Here is a 14187-nt window from a genome sequence, read left to right as displayed (position 1 = left end):
TCTATGGATATAATCACATCTATGGATACTACACTAGAATGAGCACTAAGATGTATTATTAAGAAATAAACATTCATCTGTATTCAGTTACTGGAAGTTCATCTAAATTAAAAATTGCATAGCAAAGAAAATTGAAACAAATACAAAATTCACAGTACAATGAATATTTATTTGTCTAGTACATGTATTTAATCAAGAGTTAAGCGAAATTTATTCTTCCTTTTCTTCTTTCTTTCCTTTTCTTGTTCTAAAAATTTCTTAATCATTTCTTGTGGTAGTATTTCACCCCTAAATGTTCTCGGTAAGCGATCTTTAAGTAGTTCATTCAATCTTCCCTCAATGTATGCCTGTACATCAAATGCTTCAGCTTCTTGAACTTTTGCAAATAATTCTGTCTGAAATAATTTTTCCTTTTGCAAGTTACGTCTCATTCTTATCGTTTCCATTTGAAATTTCGTTCGTTTGCGCAGCTTCTTCCTCTTATGTTTCTTCATTTTATGTTTCCTAATTACCATCATACGTATTGCTTGCTTCTCCACAACATTCTCTAGTGTAGGGAGCTCTAAAATTTTATTTGTCAGTGGTAGATCATGTTGTATTGGTCGTCGTGTTAAAGGTTCTCCTATCGATGGTATATCCTTAACTGGTACTTCGATTATATTTCTTATAACAGCATTGTCCAGATTTCCAAAATCTATGTTGAGCGTCCTTGGTGCAAATTTAATGTTTATATCAGAATGTGTTACGCTTATTGAATTTTTAGGTGGGTTACTATGTTGATCTCTTGAAAAATAGGAGGAACAGAACCTTGTGATAACATTAGCTAAAAAGAAAGTTCAATTACTGTTTAAACAAAATATTAAAATAAAATACATATAGAGAAGAAATATAAATATATATAGTAGAAGTCTCATTTAGAAAAAAATCTAGGTTAGGATTTTGGTTATTTAAAAATTGTATTCTATACGCACCTCGTTTACTGATTGTTATTCGCTGGAATGCTGTGCACAATCTATTAAAAGCAATCATTATAATTATATTCTACATGTAATCGTATAGTTGATAAAAATATTTCAAACCAATACGAGTCAAGCAGACGATACCACCTTAAACAAGCAATCATAACCTAATAAGCCTAAGCAATACCCAAGTTAAAAACATCCGGTCACTCGCAATGTTATCGACATAAGTAATTAGTCGCAGTCATCATCTTTTGCTTGTAACGTAACATGTATAACAAAGATAAAATCTACAACTGATTTATTGAAAATTATTAATTTATTTAAACAGAGTATACATTTCTTTAGTAGGTGCTTCCAAATTATAAACTTATACATAATGTAATTCTGTGTGATCAGCTTAATCCATTCTTGTTTTGACAACCCTTGTTGTAACTTTGTCTTTTTCTCTGTAAAAATATTTGAATTATTAACTCAAAGAAAAAGGTGAGAGAAATGGGAAAAATGTAAAATAACTTACATTACATAAACAACAGCACCCCAACCAGATATTGCATCTCTGTCACATGCATTTACTAAAGCTTGGCTGATAGTCTCAAAAAGATCATCTGGTTCCAAATTTGGTTCATAAAGTGATTCACACATTCCATAAAGCTGTTCAGTACATGTTCCCCCGACTACAAAATCTCCTGGCCTGCATATACATCCTATTAAGTCCATGTTACAAATGTATGGTTCAAAAGTAACTGGATCTAATCCAGCAACAATGGGTTCCACAAAGTATGGTGCAAATCTTCTCTCATACAATAAATTTGAGATCATGGCTGCAAACGTTTTAGGCTGAATCTTCCTATTTTCCTTTAATTCGTAAAGGTTGTATCGAAACCTTAACCTTTCCATTACAGTTTGAGTGTCAGTAGCAAGTCCTGGAAGACTCAGATACAAGTATGGTCCCACTTCAAAGATTTTTTGAAAGTCACATGTTATTGTTTGTGCTTGTATACCAAATCTGCGATCAGCAGCTATTGCCACGCAGTTCTTGCCTTTCATTGCTATAATAGCACCTCCATTATAAGCTAGAATACTCTGAAAAAGAAAAACATAACTTTATACCATCCTATAGATTTGCATACCATTATTACTTTGGGAGTTTGTTAAACGTACAAAAATCACTTTCATTAAAGTATCTATCCATAGCAAGTTAAAGTCTCGTTTCTTATAAGAAAAATCAGTCAATTTGAATAGTAATCGTGACTATTTTCTGTCAACTCACAAATATGCACTATCATTCCTACATTTGACAGCAACATAACCTCGACTTATTTTAGAAGCTTTTAAAAGTTATTAAAGTATAATAGTAATCAATATTATTTTATATCAGAAACATGCGTAAAAATTATATTGCTTAATATACGAATAATTACCATCTTCAAAAGCTTTTTTTTAATATGTAACACCGATTGAAGCCAATACAGTTTGAAGTGCCGTTTCGAACGCGAATCACGATCACGGAATATAAAGTGCGTAGAAGTTCAATCTCGTTACCAAACAGTCAACATAATTTTACATACATTTACATATTGCAATAATCTGGTAAATTTGATTCTTTATTATTAAAAAGCGTTACATAACGTACCGTATTCTGTTGTTCATTTTCGCTTAATTTTTATTTATATATTGTTTAAGAATATTATACACCTTTTATCTTTTATTTTCATTCATCATCTGCGTCACCTTAACTATTACGAGATCTCGAAAATTTGTTATGTATGAATAATGATGTATTGTACGAAAACAAGTAGAATATACATAATATCATTCTTGTTTTAAATTTAAACCACAAAATACTTTTGCAGGGCAGAAACTGCAGCGTTTTTTGAAAATTAATTTTCAGTACGCATGCGTCCGCATGTAGATTCATGAATATAGCCACAGAAATCTTTATATGTACATACATACATATGTATGTATTGACATCTCATGGAAGTGTTAGTATGTGTACATTGTATTTTGTTGTTCAAGTGCGTTAACACACTACTTATCTGTAATTATTCATAATTTTTAAAAGTTTATAATTCGCAATTAAAAATTTCTTAAAAATTGTTTCAATAGCAACAACAATTTCAATTTCCGACGTTTCCAATCTTTTGCTCATAGTTTCCTCTCCTTCTAACATATCCAGTGATCCAGAAAAAGATATGAAAATTTGAAGATGCAGCAACGGTGCCGCCTACATACGTATGTATGTATATATGCAATATATATCAAGGTCACATAACTTGGTGTGACAAAAATCAAAGATACCGACAAAAGTTAAGAAAATATAACTCCATAAAATGAAATAATTCTCTATAGGGAGCGAGGTCTCTAGTTAATCTGCGCTACCGCCCCCTCCAAAATCCCGGAAAGTCAAGAGCAAAGGGCAAATAATGGCTCTGCAACGTTATTGAGAAATTAGAGGCAGTTTGGGGTGCCCTATAGAATTGGTTGCTTCACTATAGAGATTGAGAACATTTTAGTTCTTCATGGGTGCATCGTCCTTTTGCCGAGGGGCGAACAGTTTGAAAAAGTGAGGAAGAAGACACGTGAGGGAAAGGAAAAAAGGGACAAGAGAAAAGGGACAAAGAAAGAGAAAATGTGTTCGATGAAAATGAGTCATTATAAATGTCATGTATTTTGCGACAGGGCATGATTCTGACGAGATACTGACGTTAAGATTATCGGAGAAATTTTTCTTGATAGAGATCCGACCTGATCGAATAGTGACCGTGTCTATATACACGCACGACTACTCTTTCCACGACTTTTTGGTTAGTGGTTCCAATCATGACCATCTGGATATAGTACCAGTCAGCTGTAGCTCGTAACACGCGTAAACGCGTGTAACTTATCGTTCGTTCGGCAATCGAATTGAGACGTCACATCCAAATGTGTAATCCGATAGATAACAGATCGAAATACCGATTCGAAAAATGATACACGTTTAACGATCGTTAAAAAACATTTACAATCGTTGGACCGAAATCTCTGCACGGCGCTATTTCGAGTGTGTGCTGAATTGGTTCGATTTCGTCGCGATAAAATAACTATACCGAAAAAAATCGGTCTTGTGCACGACGAAAGAAAGGTGTCAAAAAAAGACTTCATGGTAGGAGGAGAGGGATAACCGTGAAATGAAAATGCGCCAGCAATGTATTTTGCTTTTATGTTATTTTTGAACCATCGATGTAGAAAATTCGCGAACAAAGCGTTGCAAACTTGGTGTTTTTATCTATAGCCGAAATTATTCTTGGAGTAGATATTGGGTGCACGGCTGTTAACGTCTTTCAAATGCGTGATTCTTAATTCGGGTGCAGCAAGGAACTCCTTCGTAATTTGTCACCTTTCTTTGTTGTTATGTAAATGTTTGAAATTTTGCATTGTCACTGATATCATGTTTTTTTATAGGTTTACTAGTTTGGTGTTTACATTGTAGAATTTATACGCTTCATTGCTCTGTGCTCGTTTAATTGTGGAAAAGGATGTCATTGAAACCCAAGCAAATTGATTTTAGCCAAACATGGAATGCACTGCAAAAGACTATAGAGAGTATAATAACATTGTCTAGTGTTCCACGTGCAGTATGGAATGACAGATTCAGGTATTTTGTGTGTGCTTATTGCTAATTGATAGAGTCAACTAGTCCTTCAACATAAATCAGTGATCTATGTTTTATTTCAGCGATATTTATTCTTTGTGTGTTGCTTATCCAGAATCATTTGAGAATGAATTATACTATGAAACGGAAATGTTTTTAGAAAAGCATGTTCTCCACTTGTTGTCAACAGTACTTGCTGAAAATGAATCTGGTCTGCTGCAGGCATACCATCGTGCTTGGTGCGAATACTCACAGGGCACCAAGCATTTACATTGCTTGTATTCATATCTAAATGAACACCACATTAGAAAGCAGAAGTTGTCAGAGGCTGCTATCATTTATGGCACATCTTTTGCAGTGTCTGCTAGTTACCAAGAACGGTTGCAAATAGGAGAACTCGGATTAGATATTTGGAAAAAAAAAATGATTATACCATTGAAGGAACAGTTGGTATCTCAATTACTAGAGTGTATTCATGCAGATAGAGTAGGGGAAGCTCAAATAACAAATACAGAAGTTATTTGTGGCGTTGTACAAAGTTTTGTTGAAGTTGAAAAGTACAGGTCGAGGGTAGTAAAGATGAAAGTAATTATTTACATTTCATTTGCTATATTTTCAAATGTATATTCAACTTACGAAATTAAGTCGTTCGTCTTCTTTTAGTTGTACCAAACCATATTTGAAGCACCCTTCCTTGAGGCCAGTGGACAGTTTTTTACAAGCCAAGCATTTACCCTGCGACAAAAGTCTAATATAACGCATTACATGGAAAAAGTTTCGTCTCAACTTTTTCAGGAGGAGCTTCGCGTTCATAAGTTCCTTCATGCAAGTTCTGTGCCTAAAGTATGCATGTTTCCTTATGTGTTACACATGTAATCACAATTAATTTATAGTAGTTGGTTGTTCAATAGCAATGGTTTGCAGGTAAAACTGTGCTGTGAGGAGAAAATGATAGCCACGTGTGTATCCTGGCTTCATACAGAAGCAGAGAGCATGATAGTCAATGAAAGTAGAAGGGATTTGTCGCTCTTGTATCCACTGTTAAGGTCATTACCTGATGGTTTAACTCCTATTGTACAAAAACTTACCGAACACATCATTCAGCAGGGACTAAAGGCCATTGAAAATTTACAGGGGGAGAATGTGAGTGAAACAATGGTGCTAAATGCGCATAAAGTAAGTTGTATACTAATATATTATTCCATAAATCTAGGTACACACACAATTCGTAGAGACCATGCTGGATGTGCATAAAAAATATTCAGAATTAATCAAGGATGTGTTCAAAGCTGACTTAATGTTTGTGGCGGCTCTTGACAAAGCTTGCTCTGCTGTAGTGAATCACAAAACAGTCGCACGACAGCCAGCTAGAGCACCAGAACTAGTAAGTTCTTCGATAATAGCTTCATTAGTTTTTACTATCACCGTCTGACACATTTTCATTTTAGCTGGCTAAATACTGCGACTCTTTGCTGAGAAAATCGGCCAAGGCCGCGTCAGAAGTGGAAGTAGAGGAGAAACTAGCGAATTGCATCACTGTGTTCAAATACGTCAATGACAAGGACGTATTTCAGAAATTTTACGCTCGTATGCTAGCGAAGCGATTGATCCATCAGCAATCAAAGTCGATGGATGCTGAGGAGTCGATGATCGAGCGTCTGAAACAAGCTTGCGGATACGAGTTTACGAACAAACTTCATAGAATGTTCACCGACATGTCGGTGTCAGCAGACCTGAACGCTAAATTCACTGCTAGTTTACGGGAAGGTGACAGGGAGAACCAGTTGCGCATAGGTTTTGTAGTATACGTGTTACAAGCGGGTGCGTGGCCGTTGGCTTTGCCGCCATCGCCAGGACCATTTCACATCCCCCAACAGTTAGAAAAATCTATACAGGCATTCGAGGCGTTTTACCACGCACAATTCAACGGTCGGAAGGTCACCTGGTTGCATCACCTTTGCCAAGGTGAACTAAAGTTCAATTACTTGAAGAAGCCCTACCTGGTGATTGTGCAAACGTACCAAATGGCGTTGCTGCTTCTGTTCGAGCACTGCAACTCTATACAGTGTCGAGAAGCTGCAGCCTCGCTGCATTTGTCGCACGATCAGCTGGTAAAGCATGCAGCTAGTTTAGTAGATAGTACAATTTTGAAAAAGTCTACGGAAGGAGATCTGGAGGAGGATACCGTCCTGTCGCTAAACTTCGACTATTCGAATAAGAGAACGAAGTTTCGTATAACCGGTCCGTTGCAACGGGACGTGCCACATGAAAACAACGACACCGAAGCCACGCATCGCAGTGTCGATGAAGACAGAAAATTGTACCTGCAAGCAGCCATAGTCCGTATCATGAAGAGTCGTAAGGTTTTGACACACAATCAACTGGTACAGGAGGTAAAATAGTTTATTTTCCCGTTTCTTTTTGTTATACAAGAACATTATAATAATTAAACGTCAATGGCGTACACGTTCCAGGTACTCAGTCAACCAAAAATAACATTCATTCCCTCGATTGGCATGATCAAAAAATGTATCGAAGCCCTGATAGATAAGCAGTATATCGAGCGCACGCCGAACAAGGCAGATGAGTATTCGTACGTCGCATAATTTCAATGTACCATCTGTCACAATCATTAATTTATTTCGTTTGGGATGCTCCGCTTGATCGTTCATGATATTAACAAACCTTTTGCTAACACTTAAACGAAAGTACAGTTGACTGTCGTATACATATTTCATAAAAGAATAATAAATGAAAGAAAAGAGAAGAGGATAATGCCTATGAGCAATGATAATGCTCTCTAACGGAATCTCGAATGAAAGATCAGAAGAAGCATCCTGAATTATTTACTTGCTCCTAAAAGATCAACCGATTCAATAACTTAGTTGACTCAATGATTTGTAATATATGCACACCGAAATAAAGCTAACGTTACTAATATTTTACGTCAGGACAGTATCTTTTTGTCGGTCTCTCTCCCATAGATAGAAATTTAATTTTGATTCTGTTGCTTAAATGTACAATTGCCATTGCTTAGTCCGGGATTCATCGAACCCGCGGTAAGAATAAATTTATATCTATATTCTTACAAAATCTACATAACAATAGTCAAAGTACTTTTAGCGTTAATTTTTTTTTAATGATAAAGTCTCTGGTCCCTCGTCCTTAAATTTAATCTCAATTAGAACTGGTAATAATATTATTCGTTGTACAGGGTGAGGCAGCAATCATTACCACTTTAGTATTATTTTCCAATCTCTGAGTGTTAAAACGATAATTACCATTGCTTCACTCTGTATTACATAATTCAAGTGCCATTGCAAACAATTATCGCATCAGACATTCAAGAAATATCTTATATTGTATCATAGGAGGAATATTATTGACGCACTACACTACTGTATAGGCATAAATTAGTAACATTAGGAACGTGGAGTTTTCAGTTGCAAGAGCTCTGGATCCAGTAAAGGATTATCATCTGTCTCCGACTCTAGTGCCTTGTTCATGCTATTAACTACAAGAGGCGATGCAGTGGCAGTGTTACTGTATGGTGAAAAGCCTGCCCATTCCATGCCAAGATATATGGGCGGTGGGCTTCCCAATGGTGGTTCTAATAGCAAATGGTCCGGCTGTTGTTGCTGCTGTTGCTGTTGAACTTCTTGGCAATCCGATGGTGGCAAGTGTGAAGGCATATGAGTGGTTACTTTGCACTGTTTCTCTTGCTTCCGCCACTTTGCCCTCCTGTTTTGGAACCACACCTAGTGAAACAGTGAGCATCGACATGCTGATAAACTTCATTGATTGATTACATCTCACAGTGACAGAATTAGCAGTACCTGCACTCTAGCTTCTGTCAATTGTATACGTAAAGCAAGATCTTCACGAAAAAATACATCAGGATAGTGTGTCTTCTGAAAGGCTCTCTCAAGCTCCTCCAGCTGGAAATTGGTGAAAGTGGTGCGGTATCTGCGCTGTTTCCTCTTACCAACGCCGGAGGGCTGCCTATCCTCGCTTCCCGGGCTCGGCGAAAAATCATAAGCTGCAATAAAGCATGGCAATGCTAGTCCAGTCCTCTCATTATTGTATCAACTGCAAGATATTACCACAGAATTGTACGACGCGATTCTAAAGGCCCGAGGCATGGATCAGAGGATTCCTGAAGCGATTCGCGCACCGCGCGCCGTGTTTAATCACATTGAATTCACACGAGACAAAATGGTTCATAACTGTTAAACTGATTACCACTAACTCTATTTAAAACAAGGGCTGCCGATTCGCTTAATGCATTTAGCAATAATTTAATTGAGGACTGCCCCAACTTGCTACGGGCCGACAGGTAGAGAGAGCGCCAGTTAATTAAATCAGGTCTGGGGTGGCAGGGTGCACTTACAGAATTTTGTTGGAAAGCAAACCGAGGAAGATTGCGCGCCTATCAGACCAGCCAGAGCCGTCGACTGTAGATCTCCTCCAGGGTTGATCTCGTCTGGCACACCAGCGGAGGCGACGATCGCACCAGCGGATACCAACGGATCACGGGGTGCACCCACCAAAAATAATTGTCTACCACTGTCGTTGCCACCATCGTCTTCCTCCTTCAGATCCATCATGAGATACTTTGACGAACGATAATCGTTGTAACTAATTAAACATCGGAATAAGCTGTCCGGTATGACGGACCGATGAAGGATAGTCTAATGGTAATTGAATCACTACCAAGTTGAGAAGTTCGTGTGGGTACCACAGTGGCTCCGCAACTCCCGCTATTTCTTTTCTCTTTTCCTCCTTTTTTTCCTTACACCTGTGCTATGCAGACAGGGTAGGGGATAGAGTATATTCAACATGAACTCCCTCAAGAGGGGTAGTGAAGCCTCAAAAATGTATTGCTTGTACACCAGGAATCAATAGCACGAATGTACAACGGCGAAGGTATATCCAACTTCTCTCGTTTGTTTTATAGAGATCGTGAAACCTCTATTGAACGGATTGTTGCAATAAGGTACTCCGTTTTGGGGGTCATTCAGGTAAACAAATAAAAAGGTCAATTCAAGCGGTCTGTTGTAAATATGCTACAAACTTATGGTCATCTAATATTGGTGTTAATAACATTTTACTCTGAACATGAAACCTACAGCTTTCTTATTTCGTCAATAAATATAATTGTTACAGCAATAATAGCGATGCGGGAGCTTAAAAATTCACTCTGATCTTCCTTGTGAGATATGTAACCAAGTAAATAACTTCTTCAATTTTTAATTAATCCTTTATTTTTGTATCAGCTATCTAAGGGTAAATATAATCTTCAAAATTAGAAGTTGCAAAATAAAGTCTTAACTTATTTAAACCTATGATCAAGATTTGTTTAATTTATTAACTATTTACTGCTACATTTCTTATAGAGATAAAATTGCTTTTTTCAAGTGATATATAAAGGTGAAGAAATAGAACAAATGTAAAATACAAATTCTAGTAACTAATTGTACATTAATAAAATAGTTAAAACGGGGAGCTTTTAAAATATAACAATTTTATAATTATGCATATATATATACATATATTGCTTTGTTACAGAAGTGTAGTGTATTACAATATGTACAAAAGTTACTATCCATATATACTTAGTAAATAAAAAAGCAATGTGCTGTAAAGTGCACATTCAACAATATTATAGTAAGTCTTTATCAGCTTATTTAAAAGTCACAAACATGAGCCACTCATTCTGTTAAGTGAATCTTGTGAGAAAATACATCTAGCACGTGCATATCACAGTAGGTGCATAAAGTAATATGTTCAATATGAACTTCTTTTAGAATTTTCGTAGTCTCTATATTCTATCTTCATCTTGTGCATTGAAATGCATATGTTGGACCCAAATAATATTGATGCCAGAATAGAATAGAGATTGTTAGATGTAGAAAAGTCGAACTTTGCTTGTGGAGACCAGCAGATCGTCGTCAAAGAATTTTGTCTCTATTACCACGTTTCCACTAGGATCAAATTAGAAATGAATTAAACAAATATGTAATACCGTAAAAGTCATAGTTAAAAAATGATAATATAATACTTCAACACATTGGCTGGCATCATTTGACTTTCTGGCGCAGCTTGGATTAAACTCTGCCACGTGTTCGTACTGTTCGGTATAACAAAACCAAACTCGAAAAACCATTCCTCTAAACACCGTCCTTTAAACAATACTTTCTGTTCTAACCTAAATCTTTCCATTGGTTCGGCCGAACTGAAATTAATCTCACGAGAAACTGCTCGACATTTTAAAATTTTTTTGGGAACTCTCGCTTCGTGTTCTACTTCAGGTACGGATCTTAAAAAAAATATTTCACAACGTAAATAAATTATTATAATATTAATATCAAAAACGTATCTAGGTTATGTTGTACTTACAAGTCTTCGTTGCCTTGCCATAATATCTTCCCACTATCAGCATCTCGTAAATTCATCCAATTTCTGTAATAACTTAGTTAAGGAAACAGAATAAACAAACTAATGATAATATTGTAAAATGTATACAATTTACTTTCCGTGCTCTCTTAACCAATAAAAGTATGCCTGAAATTATCAATTACTTATGACTAAATTATATCGAAAAGGATACACTTGGAAGCCCTTTAGAATATCTTCGCCTCGGGAAGGCATAATTAATTTCAAATTATCTTAATTACACTTGTTTTTATTACGCGGGCAAATGAGTATACAATCGATCAGATGACTATCGATTCCCAACAGTATTAATTTGCATACAGCGAATGAACCGACTCGTGTACAATCGGAAATACTCGGATATTACCGACAGAATACTAAACACGTGTATTTACATACTAATAGTACGTTATTATGAAGAGTTTCTTGTACGTGAATTCTGCCAGTAACTGCAACTGGTGGCACCATCTACTGTGGCAGATTCGCGAACGCAATCTCTCAATTCATGAATTGAAAGCATACAGCGAATTGCTGTGTTCTGATTGGCTGACGATTGTCAGCTGAACAGTGTTGCCCTCATAGTCAATGACAGAGAGGAAATAGCGAGTAAGACAGCACAACATCAACTCAACCACGTGCAGATGAGTCACATTGATAACCATTGTAGTTTATCACACTTTTTACCATGCTTGCTGTCTCACTCTTTTCGCGTATCCATACACCTGGCGCAACATCCGAAACACGCGGCGCCGTTACTTTACAACACGTATTGTTGTTTCATTTTTTGAGATTATTTCGGGACACAACTAGAAAACTACAAAATCCTAACAAAAACTATATGTGAAAGTAGAGGAAAGTCCATTTTACATTCTTCAATCGCAAATGTTTCATAACTTATTAACGAGAAGTGAGTAATTAATCAATTTTCCCTCGATTTGTTATGTTAAGAGGAGACTCACCGTCAGTCTTACTCTTTACTGCGTGATATGCATAAGTCTGTCCTTGTTGGATACCTCTATGCACATCATGTTTTATTAACCGGTTCATTCTCATGGACGTGTATACACGCACCGCGATATCGTTCACGCAGTCCCACAGACGCGTAAACACGCGCCCCGCTATCGTTCACGCAGTCTCACGGACGTGTACACGCGCGCCGCGCTAGCGTTCACGCAGTCCCACAGACGCGTAAACACGCTAGTATTAGATAAAGAGTTTAATTTGGAAAAGTGTTAATTTTGGAAACGGTATATAGAAGTAATAAACATTGATTTCAAAATATTTCAAATTTATTATTGCTCTGTATGATATAATTCAAAACAAGGAACTGCACATAATGCAACATCACAATTGATACAATGATATCTGGTTTCTTTGCGAATCGATTGTTGCTTGCACCATACACACCGTCTCATCGGCATAGATTTCTTATTTGTTGGCTGTAATTTTTTTAAGAAACATCTAGATTGCAGTCGCAATGGATGAAGATGATTCCTCCTTCCTTTCCGATGAAAATTCTCTGTTGGATCGTTGTAGTTATTTAGTAACTGCAATATTAAATCTTCTTTCACTTCGCACAAACTTTTTCGGTTTACATGGAGGCAGTTCCAAATTGCATGTGCATTGCATATAGCAATATCTAATAAATAAAAGAAATACTTTTTGTACCATTTGATTGTTTTCCTAAATGATCCAATGCCATGTAAAATTTGATCTGTGTGATCAACAGCACCCATGTGCATATTATAAGCTAACACTACGTTTGGTTTTTTAATGGGTTGCCCCGTTTTTTTATCAACTTTATCTGTGGCTACCAACTCTGGGGTACTCCGTGAACGATATCGCGGCGCGTGTTTACGCGTCTGTGAAACTCCGTGAACGGTAGCGCGGCGCGTGTTTACGCGTCTGTGGGGCTGCGTGAACGGTAGCGCGGCGCGTGTTTACGCGTCCGTGAGAACGAAGCGGTTAATATTTACCAGGGAATTCGAAGTTCGGTGAAAAAGTTGGTGGCACGGTAGTCCTTGCCACACACACTATCTCTGTCTCTTTGTCTTACACATAGCGAAGATGGCGCCACTATTTGCCATTACTATCCTTCTTGCACCACCATTACAGCAAAATCATAAGCTGTGTACAGCAGCCTTTTCATTAAATTAAAAATAAATAAAATATAAATCACAAATGGGAAATCTGATAACTATTAATGCACAGTACTTCTTCGAGTCAATCCACGGTCGGATACGATAACGTAGAAGTCACTTTCTTATTTCAAATATTTTACGGATACATAGTCGAAATTGATTGGACAATTACACGTATTTCGTCTGCTGTTCCTTAGTGGTTAACACTGTGTGGTGGAGATATAATGACTATAATGAATATTAAACTGCTAAATAGAATCTCATGGTGTATACACTTTAACATTTCCAGATGTCAAAACGTAAGCGAACTTAGTTATTAATGCAGTTTTAACAATTTTATCAATCTATTCGAAAGATTGTACTTACTGTTAGGTTATACGTATTGTAAAATCGTGTTTCGCACTCTTGGATACGAATACTCTTCATTTCAGGTAAAATACTCTACCAAAAAAGAAGAAAAGATAGAAATTCCACAGAATGAATTAAAGAAATATTATAGTGCAAACGATCAAACTGTCAACGGAGCTGTATACGATGTTAAACCGTTCAAATTCACATGTGAAGCTGGGAAAATATATTCATGGTGCCTATGTGGTTATAGTCATAGCCAACCCTTCTGTGACGGCACTCATAAAAATATATTTCTCAAAATTAAACATAGGCCCATACGTTTTATGGTGAAAGAAACTAAGGACTATTGGTTGTGCAATTGTAAACAAACATCCAATAGACCCTTCTGTGATGGGACTCATAGGAATGAAGAAATACAAAGTAAAATAAAATAAAGTAAAGAGGTGTAGAGATAATCAAATAACAAATGAAAACTTTCATGTTATAAGAGTACATAGACTTTATTCAATAAAATTTTTATTACTGAAAATATGTTCAATTGACCTACTCCTTTGTTCCTTAAGGTACATGTATACATACTTTACTTTAAAGGAATACAAAATCGCCTGTTAAATTATGTAATCATTAACAAAATTTATTTCGTAGTTATTACGTAGTAATACGT

At 36.5% G+C, this 14187-nt stretch overlaps 6 protein-coding genes and 1 long non-coding RNA gene across 10 annotated transcripts; 2 read left to right on the top strand and 5 right to left on the bottom strand.

Moving 5' to 3' along the window:
• Positions 1–148: 148 nt before the first annotated feature.
• On the bottom strand, positions 149–1142 carry LOC117226049 (uncharacterized). The gene is made up of 2 exons (XM_033479997.2): positions 972–1142; positions 149–823 (listed from the first exon to the last, which is right to left on the bottom strand). The coding sequence occupies exons 1-2, from the start codon at positions 1027–1029 to the stop codon at positions 189–191; spliced, it is 693 nt and encodes a 230-aa protein (XP_033335888.2). The 5' UTR covers positions 1030–1142; the 3' UTR covers positions 149–188.
• Positions 1143–1259: 117 nt separating this feature from the next.
• On the bottom strand, positions 1260–2519 carry Prosbeta3 (proteasome subunit beta type-3). Of its 2 annotated transcripts, none has more exons than XM_033479999.2 (3): positions 2384–2519; positions 1480–2045; positions 1260–1408 (listed from the first exon to the last, which is right to left on the bottom strand). In XM_033479999.2, the coding sequence occupies exons 1-3, from the start codon at positions 2384–2386 to the stop codon at positions 1360–1362; spliced, it is 618 nt and encodes a 205-aa protein (XP_033335890.1). In that variant the 5' UTR covers positions 2387–2519; the 3' UTR covers positions 1260–1359. The 2 variants fall into 2 exon arrangements, with proteins under 2 accessions (XP_033335890.1, XP_033335889.2); XM_033479998.2 differs by lacking the exon at positions 2384–2519 and adding an exon at positions 2124–2253.
• A 490-nt stretch (positions 2520–3009) lies between these two features.
• Cul2 (cullin 2) lies at positions 3010–7541 on the top strand. 3 transcript variants are annotated; one of them, XM_033479890.2, is made up of 9 exons: positions 3010–3201; positions 3315–3769; positions 4407–4599; positions 4680–5181; positions 5260–5439; positions 5521–5739; positions 5810–5980; positions 6045–6989; positions 7071–7541. In XM_033479890.2, exons 3-9 carry the CDS (start codon positions 4481–4483, stop codon positions 7200–7202), a joined length of 2268 nt encoding a protein of 755 aa, XP_033335781.2. In that variant the 5' UTR covers positions 3010–3201; positions 3315–3769; positions 4407–4480; the 3' UTR covers positions 7203–7541. The 3 variants fall into 3 exon arrangements, with proteins under 3 accessions (XP_033335781.2, XP_033335782.2, XP_033335780.2); XM_033479891.2 differs by lacking the exons at positions 3010–3201; positions 3315–3769 and adding an exon at positions 3776–4005; XM_033479889.2 differs by lacking the exons at positions 3010–3201; positions 3315–3769 and adding an exon at positions 3776–4329.
• Positions 6982–9953, bottom strand: LOC117225997 (uncharacterized). Its single transcript, XM_033479892.2, has 3 exons — positions 8987–9953; positions 8433–8635; positions 6982–8354 (listed from the first exon to the last, which is right to left on the bottom strand). The coding sequence occupies exons 1-3, from the start codon at positions 9201–9203 to the stop codon at positions 8019–8021; spliced, it is 756 nt and encodes a 251-aa protein (XP_033335783.1). The 5' UTR covers positions 9204–9953; the 3' UTR covers positions 6982–8018.
• Positions 9954–10103: 150 nt separating this feature from the next.
• PrBP (Prenyl-binding protein) lies at positions 10104–12063 on the bottom strand. The gene is made up of 4 exons (XM_033479887.2): positions 11207–12063; positions 10996–11058; positions 10658–10915; positions 10104–10580 (listed from the first exon to the last, which is right to left on the bottom strand). The coding sequence occupies exons 1-4, from the start codon at positions 11245–11247 to the stop codon at positions 10499–10501; spliced, it is 444 nt and encodes a 147-aa protein (XP_033335778.1). The 5' UTR covers positions 11248–12063; the 3' UTR covers positions 10104–10498.
• Positions 12064–12302: 239 nt separating this feature from the next.
• On the bottom strand, positions 12303–12995 carry LOC143260248 (uncharacterized). Its single transcript, XR_013034376.1, has 2 exons — positions 12700–12995; positions 12303–12578 (listed from the first exon to the last, which is right to left on the bottom strand). It is a non-coding gene; the product is annotated as an uncharacterized LOC143260248 (long non-coding RNA).
• Positions 12996–13254: 259 nt separating this feature from the next.
• Positions 13255–14052, top strand: LOC117225995 (uncharacterized). Its single transcript, XM_033479888.2, has 2 exons — positions 13255–13471; positions 13604–14052. Exons 1-2 carry the CDS (start codon positions 13397–13399, stop codon positions 13955–13957), a joined length of 429 nt encoding a protein of 142 aa, XP_033335779.2. The 5' UTR covers positions 13255–13396; the 3' UTR covers positions 13958–14052.
• Positions 14053–14187: the final 135 nt, after the last annotated feature.

Source organism: Megalopta genalis, chromosome 11 (assembly GCF_051020955.1).
Source record: "Megalopta genalis isolate 19385.01 chromosome 11, iyMegGena1_principal, whole genome shotgun sequence".
Lineage (NCBI taxonomy): Eukaryota > Metazoa > Arthropoda > Insecta > Hymenoptera > Halictidae > Megalopta > Megalopta genalis.
The sequence above is the reverse complement of the archived record's forward strand: the minus strand, read 5'-3'. Positions and strand labels throughout refer to the sequence as shown.

What these genes read in the sequence shown, in the direction of transcription:
- LOC117226049 (XM_033479997.2), bottom strand. Translation starts at nt 1,029, where the DNA reads ATGATTGCTTTTAATAGATTGTGCACAGCATTCCAGCGAATAACAATC. An exon ending in AATAACAATCAGTAAACGAG is followed by an intron (nt 824 to 971) that starts GTGCGTATAGAA and finishes CTTTCTTTTTAG; the next exon opens with CTAATGTTATCACAAGGTTC.
- Prosbeta3 (XM_033479998.2), bottom strand. An exon ending in GGTGCTGTTGTTTATGTAAT is followed by an intron (nt 1,409 to 1,479) that starts GTAAGTTATTTT and finishes ATATTTTTACAG; the next exon opens with AGAAAAAGACAAAGTTACAA.
- Cul2 (XM_033479890.2), top strand. Translation starts at nt 4,481, where the DNA reads ATGTCATTGAAACCCAAGCAAATTGATTTTAGCCAAACATGGAATGCA. An exon ending in CGAGGGTAGTAAAGATGAAA is followed by an intron (nt 5,182 to 5,259) that starts GTAATTATTTAC and finishes GTCTTCTTTTAG; the next exon opens with TTGTACCAAACCATATTTGA. An exon ending in AAAATTTACAGGGGGAGAAT is followed by an intron (nt 5,740 to 5,809) that starts GTGAGTGAAACA and finishes CCATAAATCTAG; the next exon opens with GTACACACACAATTCGTAGA.
- LOC117225997 (XM_033479892.2), bottom strand. Translation starts at nt 9,203, where the DNA reads ATGATGGATCTGAAGGAGGAAGACGATGGTGGCAACGACAGTGGTAGA. An exon ending in TTGCTTTCCAACAAAATTCT is followed by an intron (nt 8,636 to 8,986) that starts GTAAGTGCACCC and finishes GCTTTATTGCAG; the next exon opens with CTTATGATTTTTCGCCGAGC. An exon ending in TGACAGAAGCTAGAGTGCAG is followed by an intron (nt 8,355 to 8,432) that starts GTACTGCTAATT and finishes CTGTTTCACTAG; the next exon opens with GTGTGGTTCCAAAACAGGAG.
- PrBP (XM_033479887.2), bottom strand. Translation starts at nt 11,247, where the DNA reads ATGCCTTCCCGAGGCGAAGATATTCTAAAGGGCTTCCAAGT. An exon ending in ATTCTAAAGGGCTTCCAAGT is followed by an intron (nt 11,059 to 11,206) that starts GTATCCTTTTCG and finishes AAGTTATTACAG; the next exon opens with AAATTGGATGAATTTACGAG. An exon ending in ATGCCAGCCAATGTGTTGAA is followed by an intron (nt 10,581 to 10,657) that starts GTATTATATTAT and finishes ATTTGATCCTAG; the next exon opens with TGGAAACGTGGTAATAGAGA.
- LOC117225995 (XM_033479888.2), top strand. Translation starts at nt 13,397, where the DNA reads ATGACTATAATGAATATTAAACTGCTAAATAGAATCTCATGGTGTATA. An exon ending in ACATTTCCAGATGTCAAAAC is followed by an intron (nt 13,472 to 13,603) that starts GTAAGCGAACTT and finishes TCTTCATTTCAG; the next exon opens with GTAAAATACTCTACCAAAAA.